Source organism: Cyprinodon tularosa, unplaced genomic scaffold (genome assembly GCF_016077235.1).
Source record: "Cyprinodon tularosa strain WSP-4 unplaced genomic scaffold, ASM1607723v1 ctg474, whole genome shotgun sequence".
NCBI classification, from domain to species: domain Eukaryota; kingdom Metazoa; phylum Chordata; class Actinopteri; order Cyprinodontiformes; family Cyprinodontidae; genus Cyprinodon; species Cyprinodon tularosa.
In genome coordinates, this window is record NW_024039201.1 from 266069 (window position 1) to 280966 (window position 14898).

At 38.6% G+C, this 14898-nt stretch overlaps 1 protein-coding gene across 1 annotated transcript in view; it reads right to left on the reverse strand.

The window, feature by feature from the left end:
- Positions 1-7769: 7769 nt before the first annotated feature.
- LOC119794301 (metabotropic glutamate receptor 7) overlaps positions 7770-14898 on the reverse strand; it is a 195090-nt gene continuing 187961 nt past the window's right edge. The window contains exon 10 of the mRNA XM_038301790.1: positions 7770-10368. Within this exon, the coding sequence (XP_038157718.1) occupies positions 10319-10368 (50 nt within the window). The 3' untranslated portion in view covers positions 7770-10318. The remainder of the gene's footprint in view (positions 10369-14898) is intronic.

The window sequence follows — 14898 nt, forward strand, 5'->3', positions numbered from 1 at the left end:
CTCACCAGCAGTCCAGTCCTGTTTCTCTTTAGCCCAGGCAAGACGCTTCTGACGCTGTCTGTGGTTCAAGAGTGGCTTGACACAAGGAATGCGACAGCAGAAACCCATGTCTTTCATACGTCTGTGTGTGGTGGTTCTTGAAGCACTCACTCCAGCTGCAGTCCACTCTTTGTGAATCTCCCCCACATTTTTGAATGGGTTTTGTTTCACAATCCTCTCCAGGGTGCGGTTATCTCTCTTGCTTGTACACTTTTTTCGACCACATCTTTTCCTTCCCTTCGCCTCTCTATTAATGTGCTTGGACACTGAGCTCTGTGAACAGCCAGCCTCTTTAGCGATGACCTTTTGTGTCTTGCCCTCCTTGTGCAAGGTGTCGATGGTCGTCTTTTGGACAACTGTCAAGTCAGCAGTCTTCCCCATGATTGTGTAGCCTATAGAACTAGACTGAAAGACCATTTAAAGGCTTTTGCAGGTGGTTTGAGTTAATTAGCTGATTAGAGTGTGGCACCAGGGGCCATCAATTTTGAACCTTTTCACAATATTCTAATTTTCTGATATGATGAATTTGAGATTTTCATTTGTTGTCATTTGTAATCATCAAAATTAAACAAAATAAACATCTGAAATATATGAGTTTGTATGTAATGTATGAATATAATATACAAGTTTCACTTTTTAAATGGAATTACTGAAATCAATCTACTTTTTCATGATATTCTAATTTTATGATCAGCACCTGTATGTAACTTTCAGCCCAAATAATGTTACACACCCAATTCAGAGACCTTAAGGACCAGCACCAAATACCCTATATAATCATCCATGACCCCTTTAAAATTATATTTTATACTTATTTGTAAAGCTTAATGTTTATGAATAAATTAGTGCCATCGTCTGGTGCCCTAACTGAGCAGCAGCAGCGTAGCTAAGTGTCGAAACCTTAACCAGGCTGCTGATATTCAGGTTACTTCAATGTCTACTGCAGGTTGTTACAGAGAACATGATGCAGTGTCCTTTGAGGCAAATGACTAGAAATAAACATTTAGTGGATTATTGACACCCAGCTGAATGTTGACTGATTTCTAGAACAGCCTAAAGCTCATTGTTCAGTTTTGTTTAGTAGATAATGGAGAGGAACTTGTTCGAGTCAGATGGTAAACATATCTTTACTCCTCCTGATGCTCCTCCTCCATCACTTCCTGGTTTGTGTAGATAAAACCATCTGATAACCAGGAAAGTCCGGCTGGATCCACAAACCCTGCGTTTTTATGATGGGTCCAGATGGCTTCCTGAGGAACACTAAATTTATGACCTTACCTTCTGGCTCAGCGCCGATGAACAGGATAAGAGGCCTGCAGAGGGCCTCCTATAGTGAGGAACATTTTTCTTCTGAAAGCTCACACAGCAGTGATGATTATTTGTTCTTCTACCAAGCTGAGGGCTGGAGGAGGTAAAATGATCTTCAGAAGCTGGATTTGATGAAACAGGAGGAAGAAGATGAGGAAGAGATGAACTTTGTCTCTTTCATCAAAGCAGTCCTCTGCAGGATCTGTGGAGGATGAGCTCTTCTTTGTTTGTCTGCACAGGTTGACGTTCATCAGAGGAAGGATATGAACAAACTTCTGCTGGTGTGGATTCATTTTTCTAACATAAGAGTATTAATATTCACAAATACACTGAGACGAGCTAAAAACACAAAGAACAAGATACATACACCTATTTGTCACTCATACACTAATGCATCTTGATAATTATGTTTTCTGCATTTGTAGTTTGATTTCTGAGACTATCGTGATGAGATGTCAGGTTATTATGTCCAGATAAGATTTAAGATGATATGCAACTTAAATTAAATAACAGATTGGTAATTTCGATGTGTACAGCTCAAGGGTGTAACTTTGTAATGAAAGTTGGTGGGGATACTCTTTCAAACGCTATAAGGTTTGTATTTTCCAAAAATGAGCTCAAACATATATTAATTGAATGCTTTCCTATTGTTGAGAACACAAAAGAACCAAAATACACGGATATTTATATTTATGGGTAGTTAGACATGAATGTATTTTAAAAAATGATGAATAACAACCGATTTTGATGCAAACAGCAATATATCATGCCTCCCTGGCATGTACACAATTTCAATTTCATTCATCCATCCATCAATCCATCCAGAAAAATGTGGATGGATTGATGGATTTTTTCCCTTTGAGCTCCATCAGTGAATATCCTCCTTCAAAAGCAGCAAAATCAAATTTAGAAATGTGCTCCACATATTGCCAAAATCTTTGTATTGAAATTATCGGTGGGGACATGTCCGCACCAGTCCTTCAAGAAGTTACGCCTGTGGTACAGCTTACAACAGTGAAATTAACATTACCATTTTTAAAGTGCAGCAGTGATCAAGAATGTAGACAATGTAGGAGAAAAAAGTCATGGAGCAAAAAGCATCTAGCAGCATGGATCTATGTTCGAGCAGAAGGTTTCTGCAGTATGGTTCTGTGTTGCAGCAGTATAGCAATGTGACAAAACCTAAATTTGTTCCTACTTACTGAAATCAAGTGCAAATATTCTTAGTTGAATAAATTTCTAATTACTTTTAGTTAACTTTTTGCACTGTAGACAATTCTTTTAAACTCAAGAAATCATTTAAAAGCAATCATAAATCTTCCTTGTTTCAGCTGATCTGATGAACACAGTCAACCAGCACTATATTTATCTCATTGTAGGCAGACAAGGTCAGTTTAAACTGTTGGAACTTTGCTATGACATATAGTTTAATTATTAATGTTCATCTGTTTCATGAAGTAACATTATCTGGTTTACAGCAATACTTCAAACATATTTCATAACAAGGGAATCATTAGCTAATTTTGTTAGGTTTTATGCATCACTTACTGCTCCACTGTCAGTTTAAACTGCAGCCTGCGACCGCATGGCATGCATATATCTCATGTAGTTGGCTTTAAAATAAAGCATGAACCAAGTTGATTTCTTCTTGTGATTGGCTGAGACAAGGGGCATCTGGTTGGTGGCTAGATCTTAAAACAAACAAAACAAATGTGGAAGCAACTATAAAGATTATGAAGCACAAATTTGTTTTTTTCACCTTTGCGTTTCTCTTCACTCTAAAAACTTTAATCTAAATAAGTAATTTTTTCTTAAATCATCTTGAATTGAGGAGGAAAGTGAGACACTTTGCCAATGGAGCAAGATAAATTACATTTAAAATAAGAAAGAACAATTGCATTGTCTTATTTCAATTCATCATCTTATTATGTTATTCTAAGAGTAAAAAATCTTATTCCATTGGCAAATGATCTTATTTACATACTCAAAGTAAAGGTAAATACAATTAATTTAAGAAAGTTTTACTTATTTCTGGATGGATTTTGCAGTGTTGTGACTAACATTTACAGAGTTACTTTATATCTGGCTCCCCTCTTATCAAACAGAAAAATAACTTTTGCAGACTTCGCTAAAAGCTCTCTGAGAATCACCCAGTTACAAACTGATGTGGCTGCATTTTATTTGCTCTTACTGTAGCTTCCATCAGATTTTGCATTAAAATCCTCTACCTGTTCCATTCTAAGAACATTATTGTGTCATGAAATGGGGCAGTGGTGTAGCTCTGCAGAAAAAACAGCAAGTCTGCTTCCTTTGTGTTTACGAAAAGTCGATTGCGGGGACATTGCTTCAGTTTGTGGGACAGAAGTGAAAAATGTGGGCTTGTTCCACACAAAGCTGCAAATAACTCTTATTAAAAAAAAATTATGTTTGCGTATCGAGCCAATTCAGGAGTCTTAAAAAGTCCAAACACAAATTCAGAGAGAGTCACAAAACACAGGTTAAGATGCATGAATGCATCAGAAACCATCCTGCATCTTATACTGTGCATGTATGAGTCACATGCATATTTTTATTCAGTATAATTATGGGATTTAGAACTTGTGATCATTAGTCTGTAGGTCTGGCCGCTATCCGAACAACATGTCACACTTTTCAGGCTATATTTACAAAAGCTGTTAAAAACAATCATGTTCTTTCTCCTCAAATGCTGCACTTCACTGTGTTTGAGGTTAGAATAACGCTAAAGGTGGAAATGTTCAAAAGGTCTTAATACTGGTTCAATAATTAGTCTGATGATGCGGGGCGTCTGCAGGAATGTCCTCAGGATGCAAGCTTTATGCTTCCAAGAAAATACGATTAGTTCATGTCAATAAACAGAAGCTAAGGTAAACTTTCTGGTAGCTTTTTAGAACCTGAGATCCATCTTAAAAAGTCCCAAGGCCATTTAAAGAATTACTGAGCTCCTGAACACAAAAGTATTCCTGTCTGCTGCTGAATCTGTCTCCTCAGGGACACTTTAATTTAAGAAGTTACAAAAGACAAAATGTGGAATCCTGCAGACTCAAGCTGTCTGTTCATCTCCCGTTCATCCTGTTTGTCCTCAGAATAAAGATGGGGAGGCAGGAGGAGAAGCTGGGCCTCCACAGACGGGTTAATAACTGGCTTTGCTCTGGATGCCTTAAATTAGTTTCTATTGACACCTGCTATCGCGCAGCAGATTGCAGCGAGGACCTCATCAAGTGTAAAGACGCTGATGCTGTGGAGCCAAATCAGTGGGAGCAGACCAATAACTTCCAGCTTCCTTTGTCCAATCCCTGCGTTGTGCTCCAGCTCCGCTGATGATGCCGCCTTTCAGCTCTGAAGCCGCCTTCGATGGTGTCACGATAAACCCGTCTGGGTCCATTCTCCTCCTTTAATTGCCTCACCAGCAGGTCAAGCTTATCTCAAATGAAATGTTCAAACACTGAAATATTTGTCATCAGATTTTTCTGTTGGAATCGAAAGATAAGATGGTGAAGAGCAGGAAGCAAGGTGGAGAAAAAGTTTAAAACCAGATCAGCAATTTAAATGTCCAAAGCTCAGCACTAATTTAGACAACTGGAAGCTTTTTATTATTCAGCTTCTGAACTGTGCGTTGAAGCATCGGATTGCTTATCGACATTTGTGAATCAGATGCATTTGAAGCCCTTGCTGGAAACATTTCCCTCATTTCTTTAATTTAACAGGAATAGACCTGAGCAGCAGTCAGTCCTTTCATCTGTGAAGTCAGATATGTGTCATAGTTAAAAGTAAAGGCAACAAAGAGGCAGCTTTTCTCCTGCATATTTACAGCAGTTGTCGAAAAAACACAACTTATTCCAATTTCGAACAATGAGGTTAGTTTCTTAACAAAAATAACAGTTTGACAGAAAGAAAATAGCTTTTAGCTCTCACCAAAGAGGTCAGCACTGGTCGGCTGAAGCACTTTGAAAATCCAATTAATATGAAAATAGAAGACATTTTCCCCGGCAATTTTTCCTCCACTAAGCTTCGCTCCAAGCTGGTGTTGTGGTTTCCTCCCACCGTCCAAAAACATGACTGCTAGGTTAATTAGGTGTGTGTATGTGTGTGCATAGTTGTATGTCTCTGTCCTGCAAAAAACTAGTGACCCATCCATGGTGTACCTGCCTTTCCTACAGACGGATGGACAGATGGGTGTTTTTTTTTTCTAATATATTGGTCCATTTGGGATTGTTGTCTCAGGGAAGAGGTGCTTAAGGCATAGAGCTTGGAATCGTGAGATTGTGAGTTTGAAACCCACTCTGGGTCTCCGGTAAAGACACTTAACCTCCGATTGCTCTTCGGGCACCCCACGATGGCAGCCCCCTGCTCCCCAAGGGGATGGATTAAATGCAGAGGTGAATTTCTCCGATGTGAGATCAATAAAGTTCAATTATTATTTGTTTTCGGACCTCAGGTGTTGCAGCAAGGGTATTGCATAATACAGTGGAATCCGCTTATAGCTCACGTTGGTCCAGAGCCAATTTGAACACTATAAACAGTTGATTACTAAAATCAAATTTACCGTTATTTCACTTATTTTTTCTATGCAGAATATCATCTAAATGCCATTTGTATGGTTTTTCTTTTAGAGAAAAAGGAAATTCAATGGATAGCTTCTGCATTTACTGAATTTTATTACAGTACCATGCAAGTTTAATTACCGTGTACTGCGCTGTGCGCAGACATACCTCTATTAGCCAACCTAACTTATAATGTGCTGTGCATCGGCTCTGCTGTGCTGCTGGTGCATTTTTTTTAACAAGTCTGAAAATGAAGTTTGAAACAAATGCATAATCACAGCACAGTACTGTTACAGTACTGATAGCCTACAGTAGGCCTATGTAACTTATTCTGTAAGTCAGCTCTGCTGTGCCGCCAGTGCATTTTTTTAACATGTCCAAAAATAAAGTTTGAAACAAACAGTTTCATAGAACAACACAGAAGATAACTGCTTAGGCTACAGAAAATTAAAGCTAGCCTACCTCTGTGTTGTGTTGCTTTTCTGCTGCGCCGCAAATAAGAAATCACTTAACATATTGATCCATGGTTCCCTGGATCAGAGTGTTGTCCAACACCGAGTTCACTTCTTTTTCAAAATGATGTAAAAGGTCAAAGTTTTTGAAACCAACATGCAGGAGACTAGTCTTTAAAATGCAAACTGCATTCCTCATCTCAGCTCTGGAAGGGTCTCCTCTTCTTCATCCTCCTCCTCCCCCTCCTTGCTGCGCGCATCACTGATACCTGCACTAAAGCTCTCTTGTACGTCCTCCGAGATGTACACGTAGTTTTAAAAATTATTTTTACACATGTTGACATTCATAAAATGGCCAAAAATTAACATAAGCAGATTTCTTAATCACTATAAACAAATTATTTCAACAGCATTTGTATAGAAATGATTCTGTCCTAAGCCTTTTGATCTGTATAAGCGGTTGATTAATATATCTGTGAAAACTATAAGCGGATTCCACTGTATTAGGAAATGGTGTAATGATGACATTAGCAACTGTCTCCACCCTCTGGTCCAAAATTCTAGATAAGGGTGATAATTGAATAGTGTGATGATGCATTATGGTATTATGTTGCATTTTTGGGACTATATTCTGCAGGCCTGTGCTGCAGCACTGAATGAGGCTGAGAGCCAAATTTAAATGAAGGCAGAGATATTTCTATACTCAAACCAGAACGCTGCACTGAGCAGTCGATCCCGCCTTGGTTCTGGTTTCCCAGACAAACACTCATTAATGTGGTCTTTGAAAGTGGTCAGTAGTGGTCAGTGGAGGTCTTGGTCTCTCTGCCTACAGCCCTGCAGACCATTGCTTGTTTCCCCTCCAACAAACTGAGGTTTTGAAGCCACAGAGGAATTCTTATCCATAAATGCCTAATGATGCATTTTCTGCACACACCAGTGGAAGCACAGTGTTCTAGCAGACAGGTTTACATGCAATATTTACTCCCTTCCAGGATCAATTTTAATACTTTTACACCTTTTTTGGATTAATTTGCTGTGATTTTATTGTATTTGGGGATTATTAAAGTTGTTGGCCAAAGATGGCCCCTCTTAGCTTTCTTCTTCTTCTCCTGTTTTAACAACGTATCACAATGTGGGAAGTTTTGCAGCAGCTTCTGAGCCAGGTGAGTGTTTGTTCATCCGTGCTGTAGATTTTCCACTATTGATTGTGTCCAATGAAAAACGGGCCTCTCTGGGACCGGAATGGAGTCATTCTGAGTTTGATAGCAGCTCATAAATTCCATTTCTCTTTAGAAATCTCAGTTTGGGCCAAAGAAATTAGACTGAATGTTCATGTTCGGCTGAAAGAAGGCGAAGCTGCAGGGAGGAGGTTTTAAGATATGTACTGAAAGGCATTCTTGGAAACATGTAAAAAAAATAACAAATGTTTTTATTTCATGTTAATACATTCTTAGACAACACCACAGAATAGTTGCATGAGTGGCCAAATGTAAATCTCTCCCACAACATTGGCACAGAAGCAGCAAGGGCAACAGGAAAATACCAAGTACAAACAGTAGAAAACATACATGCTTCCTTTTTTAAATATATATACTCATCTTTTTCTGTGTCCCAGAACTTCTCCAGGAAAATAAGAAACCAATCAAAGCCGTATTCTGCAGAAACGATCAGAGGAACCAACAGTAAAAGAACATGAACCAAGGAAAAGAACATTACGTTTCAGAGCAGACGTGTGGAATCAGCTGTGCTGTGACAATTTCATTATTTTCATCTTTTTTTTCTGATTCAGTTTCAACATCGAACATATCAGGCATGCATTGACAATCTCCACATCAGCAGTCCATGATATCACCGGGTTATTCAGGGATGAGTGGACCAAAGGACGTCCTGTTTACAAAAGCTCTGTATCATCAGATACCCACAACTTACCAGGGAAGTCGATATGTTCAAATGGAACATCCTGTGACCATAAACCTTTCAATAAAAGCTTTAAAATAATTTATCTTTCCTTCTGGAAAGATAAATGGACCAGAAACCAGCTGATAGAGGTCTACCAATCAGGTGATTAGAGTCAATATTTTAGAATCAGAAAACAACAAAGGTACAAACAAAATGGAGACAGTCAGGGGTTTGTACCATGGAGCAGGATAAGCATGTCCACGTCGTCTTGGGTTTTTCTGGTTTAACTAACCTCAAAGATTCAGTCTATGTGAGCTTTGCACCAAATCATCCTGTTTTTTTTTTGTTTTTTTTATCGTCTGAAAGTGAGGGAGTTCATGTAAAAATGTACCAAGATGGTAAAAGAAGACCCAACAACAAACTGACCAGACCTGTAAGAAGTAAAACCATAATCATCTAAATATATTAAATTGTGCCTGGTAAGAGTCTATGATCAAATTACTGCACCTTATTAAGTGGAACGAGGAGGTTTTAAGATTTAAGAATCTGGTCATTGAGGAAGCAAACCGCTCCAATGATGGAGGAGCTCTATAGTGATAACCTATCTGGGTCTTCCTGCAGTGGTTGGTGATGGTCTTAAGGTGCATCTCTTTAGGACCACAGTGTCCTATACGTCTAACAGGATAATGCTCCCGGTCACAAAGCTCAGGTCTTTTCTGATACAACCCCCACCCGCCTTTCTCCAGGGTGGAATGGAAACACCAAGACAGTAAAGAAGGCAGAGCTTCAGTGGATCATGCAAACATTTGGTACCAACATCAACAAAAGAACAATAAACTTAACCCATTGAACTGGTCGGATCCATTGTGCTGGTCTTCAGACGAGGAGCATTTACGGCCCAATGACATAAAACCCAGAGACGAACCAGCGGTCATCGTAAAGAGATGCTGATCCTTCTGCGTAGTACAGACCTCGGCTCTCATATCCACACCGAGCCTCTCAGAGAGTTCAAACCACAGAGGTTTCACCTTAACCTCCATGTTTCTCTAAATTAAAAGCGGTTTCTGGTCTCCTGAGATCAGTTAGATCTGACTGAACATGCAGAACAGGCACATTGATAGCTTTCCACAGACATCGTCACCTCTGTGATCCGTCACAGATAAACACAAAAAGCCACAGACGGAGACAGGCATGGAGGAGGGAACATCATGGAACATCATGAAACATCATGAAACACTGCAGAACAGAAGCTGGAAAACCGGACGCACACATAAAGAACAGCACTGTTACGGCAGTGGATCCAAGGTCACATCACAGCTGCTACTTCCTCTCACATCTCGGATCTCGTCCTCCCAGAACCCTGCAAAGTTTTCTGGGATGTTTTGTTCCCAAAGTTAGAGCACGAGCACGACCCTGCGGACCAAATAAAACATGCACCATCAATAATTACATGAAGCTGTGAAGGCTGGAATATGCAAACGGAGGGAGGGCAGGTGGTGTGTTCATGGTGCCTCTCAGGTCATTCAGAACCCAACAGGCCGGCTCTGCCTTCAGAACTTTACACACGTTTTAGCCTCCAGGTGGCAGCATGAGCACAGCGCTCCAGGTGTGAATCACAGTATGGCTTCAATAATACACAAAGAAAGGAAAAAAAATGTGTGAAACCAGGAAGGAGGGTGGATCCATCAGTGACGTGAGAATTATCTCAGCACCAGAAAGAAAAGTACCATAGAATGGACCAAATGGAAGCCTTAAAGAACGGATGGATCAACAGGGAGGCTGAGGAACTTTCAGGTCCAGAGTTAAGAAACAGGAGCAGTTTGGATCTCCAGGGGTTCAGCTTCTATCCTCGGCTGATCCCATTAAAAAACCATCACATTTCATCTCCACTCCATGAGTTCACACTCAGAGGAAAAATCCCACCAGGCTGAAGATCCTCCACATCTCTGGTGGAACACATGAGAACAAAAAACGGTAACCCTCTCTCCCCTGGGCCAAAAAGGATCAGGCCAGGAGAGCTGACATCTCTGCAGCGCCCGTTCAGATGGAGGAATGGACTTAGATCACAACGTCGTTGTAGCTCACGTACTTGGTCTTTGCTGCTGGACCTGTGAGTGAAAGAGGAGAGAACCAATGAGAACCAACACTGCATGATGATACAGCTGGAGGTGGAAGGCTGAGGTGTCATTTATCCTGAACTCCTAGATGAAGGTCAGATCACTGTTTCCTCTACATCATCTCCAAATATGTTTCACCTTTACTTGTTACAAAGCAGCAATTCAGACAAAATACAAGTAGCTAAAATTATTAAAAATTAAATTTATATTTATTTAGAGACATTATGTCAGGTTGAACTTAAAAATATCTTTGAAAGAGCCTTTTTTGTTTGAGGAGCAGACTGGTACCTCAGTATTTCAGGACTGAAGCCTCTATACGCTCGTAGCCTATTTTCCCTGAAAGTACTTTGGTTTAGAAGTTGCTTTTACCACAGTAAAACTCCATAATGGCTCTTTAACAGATGACATTTTTATAAAAAAGAAAAACAGGTGGCCTAGTGGTTAGGGTCTAGAGCTTGGAATCCAGAGGTGCTGAGTTCAAGCCCCATTCCCACAGACACACACTCTAGGTCCCTGAGCAAAGACCCTTAACCCCACATTGCTCCCCAGGTATCATACAATGGCAGCCCAGTGTTCCACAAGGGGATGGGTTAAATGCAGAGGGTTGATTTCGTTGCTCTGTTCTTGTGACAGTGTAATGACAAAAAAAAAAAAAAGCAGTGAAAAAAAAGATGAGCTTTGTTGTCAAGGTTTTCTTGTTGGATGTATGGTCTGTTATTAAAACCAGATCTCGATTAGAAACACGTAAAATCCAATTTAGTCTCAAGCTTTTATTTGGCCTAATTACATTATATTTATATATATATATATATATATATATATATATATATATATATATATATATATATATATATATATATATATATATATATATATGTATAAGCCCATGAATATGGGCTGGAAGTCCCAAGGTCAAAATGGAAGACACCTCCTAAGGTAGTTGAGAATGACCGAGCTAAGATCCTATGGGACTTCAAGATTCAGACTGACAAACAGGTGATGGCTAACTAACCAGACATCGTGTTGATCGACAAACAGCAGAAGAAGGCAGTAGTGATAGATGTGGCAATCCCAAGCGACAGCAACATCAAGAAGAAAGAACACGAGAAGCTTGAGAAATACCAAGGACTGAAGGAGGAGCTAGAAAAGATGTGGAAAGTAAGAGCAGCAGTGGTGCCAGTGGTAATTGGAGCACTGGGGGCTGTGACCCCCAAACTGGGAGAGTGGCTACAGCAGATTCCAGGTAAAACATCAGAGGTCTCTGTCCAGAAGAGCGCAGTCCTAGGAACAGCTAAGATACTGCGCAGAACCCTCAAACTCTCAGGCCTCTGGTAGAGGACCCAAGCTTGAGGATGACACATACCACCCCACGAGGGGTGAGAAAACAGTTTTTATATTTATATATATATATATATATGTATACGAGGGGCGTTCAATAAGTAATGCCCCTGACACGCTTCCAGATGTCTGATCCAGCTGAATTTTTCCTTCCTTTCCTTCCTTCCTTTCCTTTTCTTCCATTCTTTCAAATGCAAAAACACAGACAAGACTCAGTTTGAAAACCTGAAAATCAAAAACCATAATTAGTTCAGAGCTGGGATTTGCTATTTAATCTATAGAAATTCAAATAATTTCACATGCAAAATTTCAGGTCGATCACATCTGGAAGTGGGTCAGGGGCATTACTTATTGAACGCCCCTTGTATATATATATATATATATATATATATATATATATATATATATATATATATATATATATATATATATATATATATATATATATATATATATATATATATATATATATATATATATATATATATTATGTGTGTATGTAGGATATCTATCTAAAGAAATACAGGATATCTATTTTTCTCTCACTGTTCTCATATTGGGTGTATCATATGTTATGTTTATATACATAAAATCATGTTATTTTCCAAACACAGAGCTAATTTTCACCAGTTGTTTTAATACCGCACTGTATGATTAGATTATCACCAGATACATAAAAGGGTTGACAATTTTTCTTACAGAGTCACAGCCTACTTTACAAGCTTTAACTTTAAGGACAGTTCATCAATATATACATTAAAACGAGCCGGAGAAAGAATTCCTCCTTGTCCTGCACCATTGCTGACATGAAAGGGCTCAGAAGTGCACTGTCCCACTTTATATGCATAACCTAATTTGCATAACAAAAATATGCACCAAATATTTGGAAAAATGTCTATTGATCATTTTTTAAATAACTTTGCATGATTTACTCTGTCAAATGCCTTTGTGGCATCAATAAAGCACAGAAAAACAGAATAATTAAAACTAAGATTTTTCAAACTCTTTCTTTTAATGAATACATGCATGTATCAGTCTCATTCCTCTCTATAAAGCCATACTGAGATTCACTTGTTAGAACATAGATTTTCAGTCTTATGTATGATATATTAGACTATTATATAAGACTTCAAAAGAGTAATAGCAAGTACTATGAGTCTGTAGATTACAAGCTGTTAAATTTACCTGCCTTATCCTTCCTGACAAAAAACCAGAACAACAGAAAATTAACAAAGAGCTCAGGGTTTAAAAACCTGTAAAGCATATGAACAGCAGTAGACATAATCCAAAGCATGCACATTTTAGATGGTCTGCTCTTTTTTTTTTTTTTTTTAGACATTAGACAGATTTTATTTGACATTTTGTTTACACCAGTGTAAAATAAAAAGAAATTTCGTTTGGAACAGCTCTCTGGACAGTTTCATCTTATTTAAAAGTGAAGCCTTGAAAAATAGTTAAAAAAGTAATATAAACATATGACTGTAAATTTACAGTTCTAAACAGTTTTTTTAATGCAGTTTAGCCCACAGGCTTTGTTATTTTCAAGCTTCAAGGTGGCTGCATTCACTTCAGTGAATAGACTAACACACTATAGGTCATATCAACATGTTTGATCACAATGCTCTCACTTTTCACTATCAAATAATTCACAGTAATGTCTGTGCCAAAAGTCTGCAATATTTTCTGGGAGTTGTACTCCTTTGTTGGATGGCAGTGATGTTTTAGCATCATTCATATCTTTGACAGATTCAAGATTTAAAACAGTCATTACCCTGAAGTTCTCTAGCAACAGAATCTGTCTTATGTTTCTAATAATTTAATGAAGGGCGTTACTAAAACCGGAATTAGTAGCTTTTTCAAGTTTAAACAATTATCCCTCTCTAGGTTACTCAGCTTCACACCACATTTTAGAAGCTTCACCAGCAGCAGAATGTTGCTAAACCACAAAATGTTTCAATGCAGGTTTAACAATAATCCTGTTTTGTTTAGAATAGTGATTAAAGACATATAGCGTATTTTCAAATAATAAAAATGATTCACTGAAATGTTGCACATTCGTACAGTTTGGTGTAAGACTTGTCGTTGGCTCTCTGGCTAATTTAATCCTTTAAACCTGGAAATCCATATCTCATGTACCAAATATGATACACCTGGCACTAAAGGGTTAAGTCTGCAGCAGCACATCTATCAAAGTCTTATATTTATTGTGATGTTTTTCTATCATATTAGAAAAGTCAAATAGTTGTCATTTGTTTTCTCAACTGCTGTGAAATTAGCCATATTTACAGAAACACTCAACGGTAGAAGATCAGATAAAGCATGCATATATAAAACGTCAGTGTGACCCATAGAAACACCTGCAGTACAGATAAAATGATTCAGCCAGCAGTTAGCATGCTAAGCCTCACTGGTAGAGTACAAGCTTGTTGTGAGGAATTGCTTTGGAGTCAATGAGTCGATGCAATCAGCTGGTTTTCCTTGGATAGAAACTTTGAACCAATCTGACTGGATGATCCGGTTGAATTGTCTCTGTAAAGTGCCTTGCATTGGTATAGCTGAAATATAATCTGGCAGGGGAATTTCACTCGATAGACAAAACTGTATGAAACAATGATGTGGTGCGGCCTAGTGGTTAGAATATTGTGCCTGGATCCCAGAGGATGGGAGTTCAAGTTCCACACACTCCCACAGACTGCTACTCTGGGTCCCTGAGCAAGACCCTTAGCCACAGACTGCTCGGCATACCCACTGTATCCCTTCAATAAATGAATTTATGTTGCTAGCTTGTTTAAAAAACAACAATATTTTCAATCTTTTTATTGCTATAAGTCATACGGCATGTAAACATTTCCTCTAAAAAAACATTAGATGTTGCACCACAAAAACTCCAGCACATTCAAAAGTAGATTTATAATCTTGAGAAAGTTACTGCACATATGACGTAGTCAGGTGTACATTCTCTCCTAAATATATCTTAAAATGATCGTTTTGCACTCCTGATGGATTCTTTTGACTAAAACCTCTGTAGGGTCCATAAGATCCTTTCTGCAAAAGCTTTAGCTTAAAAAGGAAAAGTAGTACATTTCTGGAAGAATACCAGCAAAGAAACAGATTTTTGTAAATCGAATTAATGCTAATTATTACCAATTGTGAAGCTAAATCCACATTAGGAAGCTAAATCCG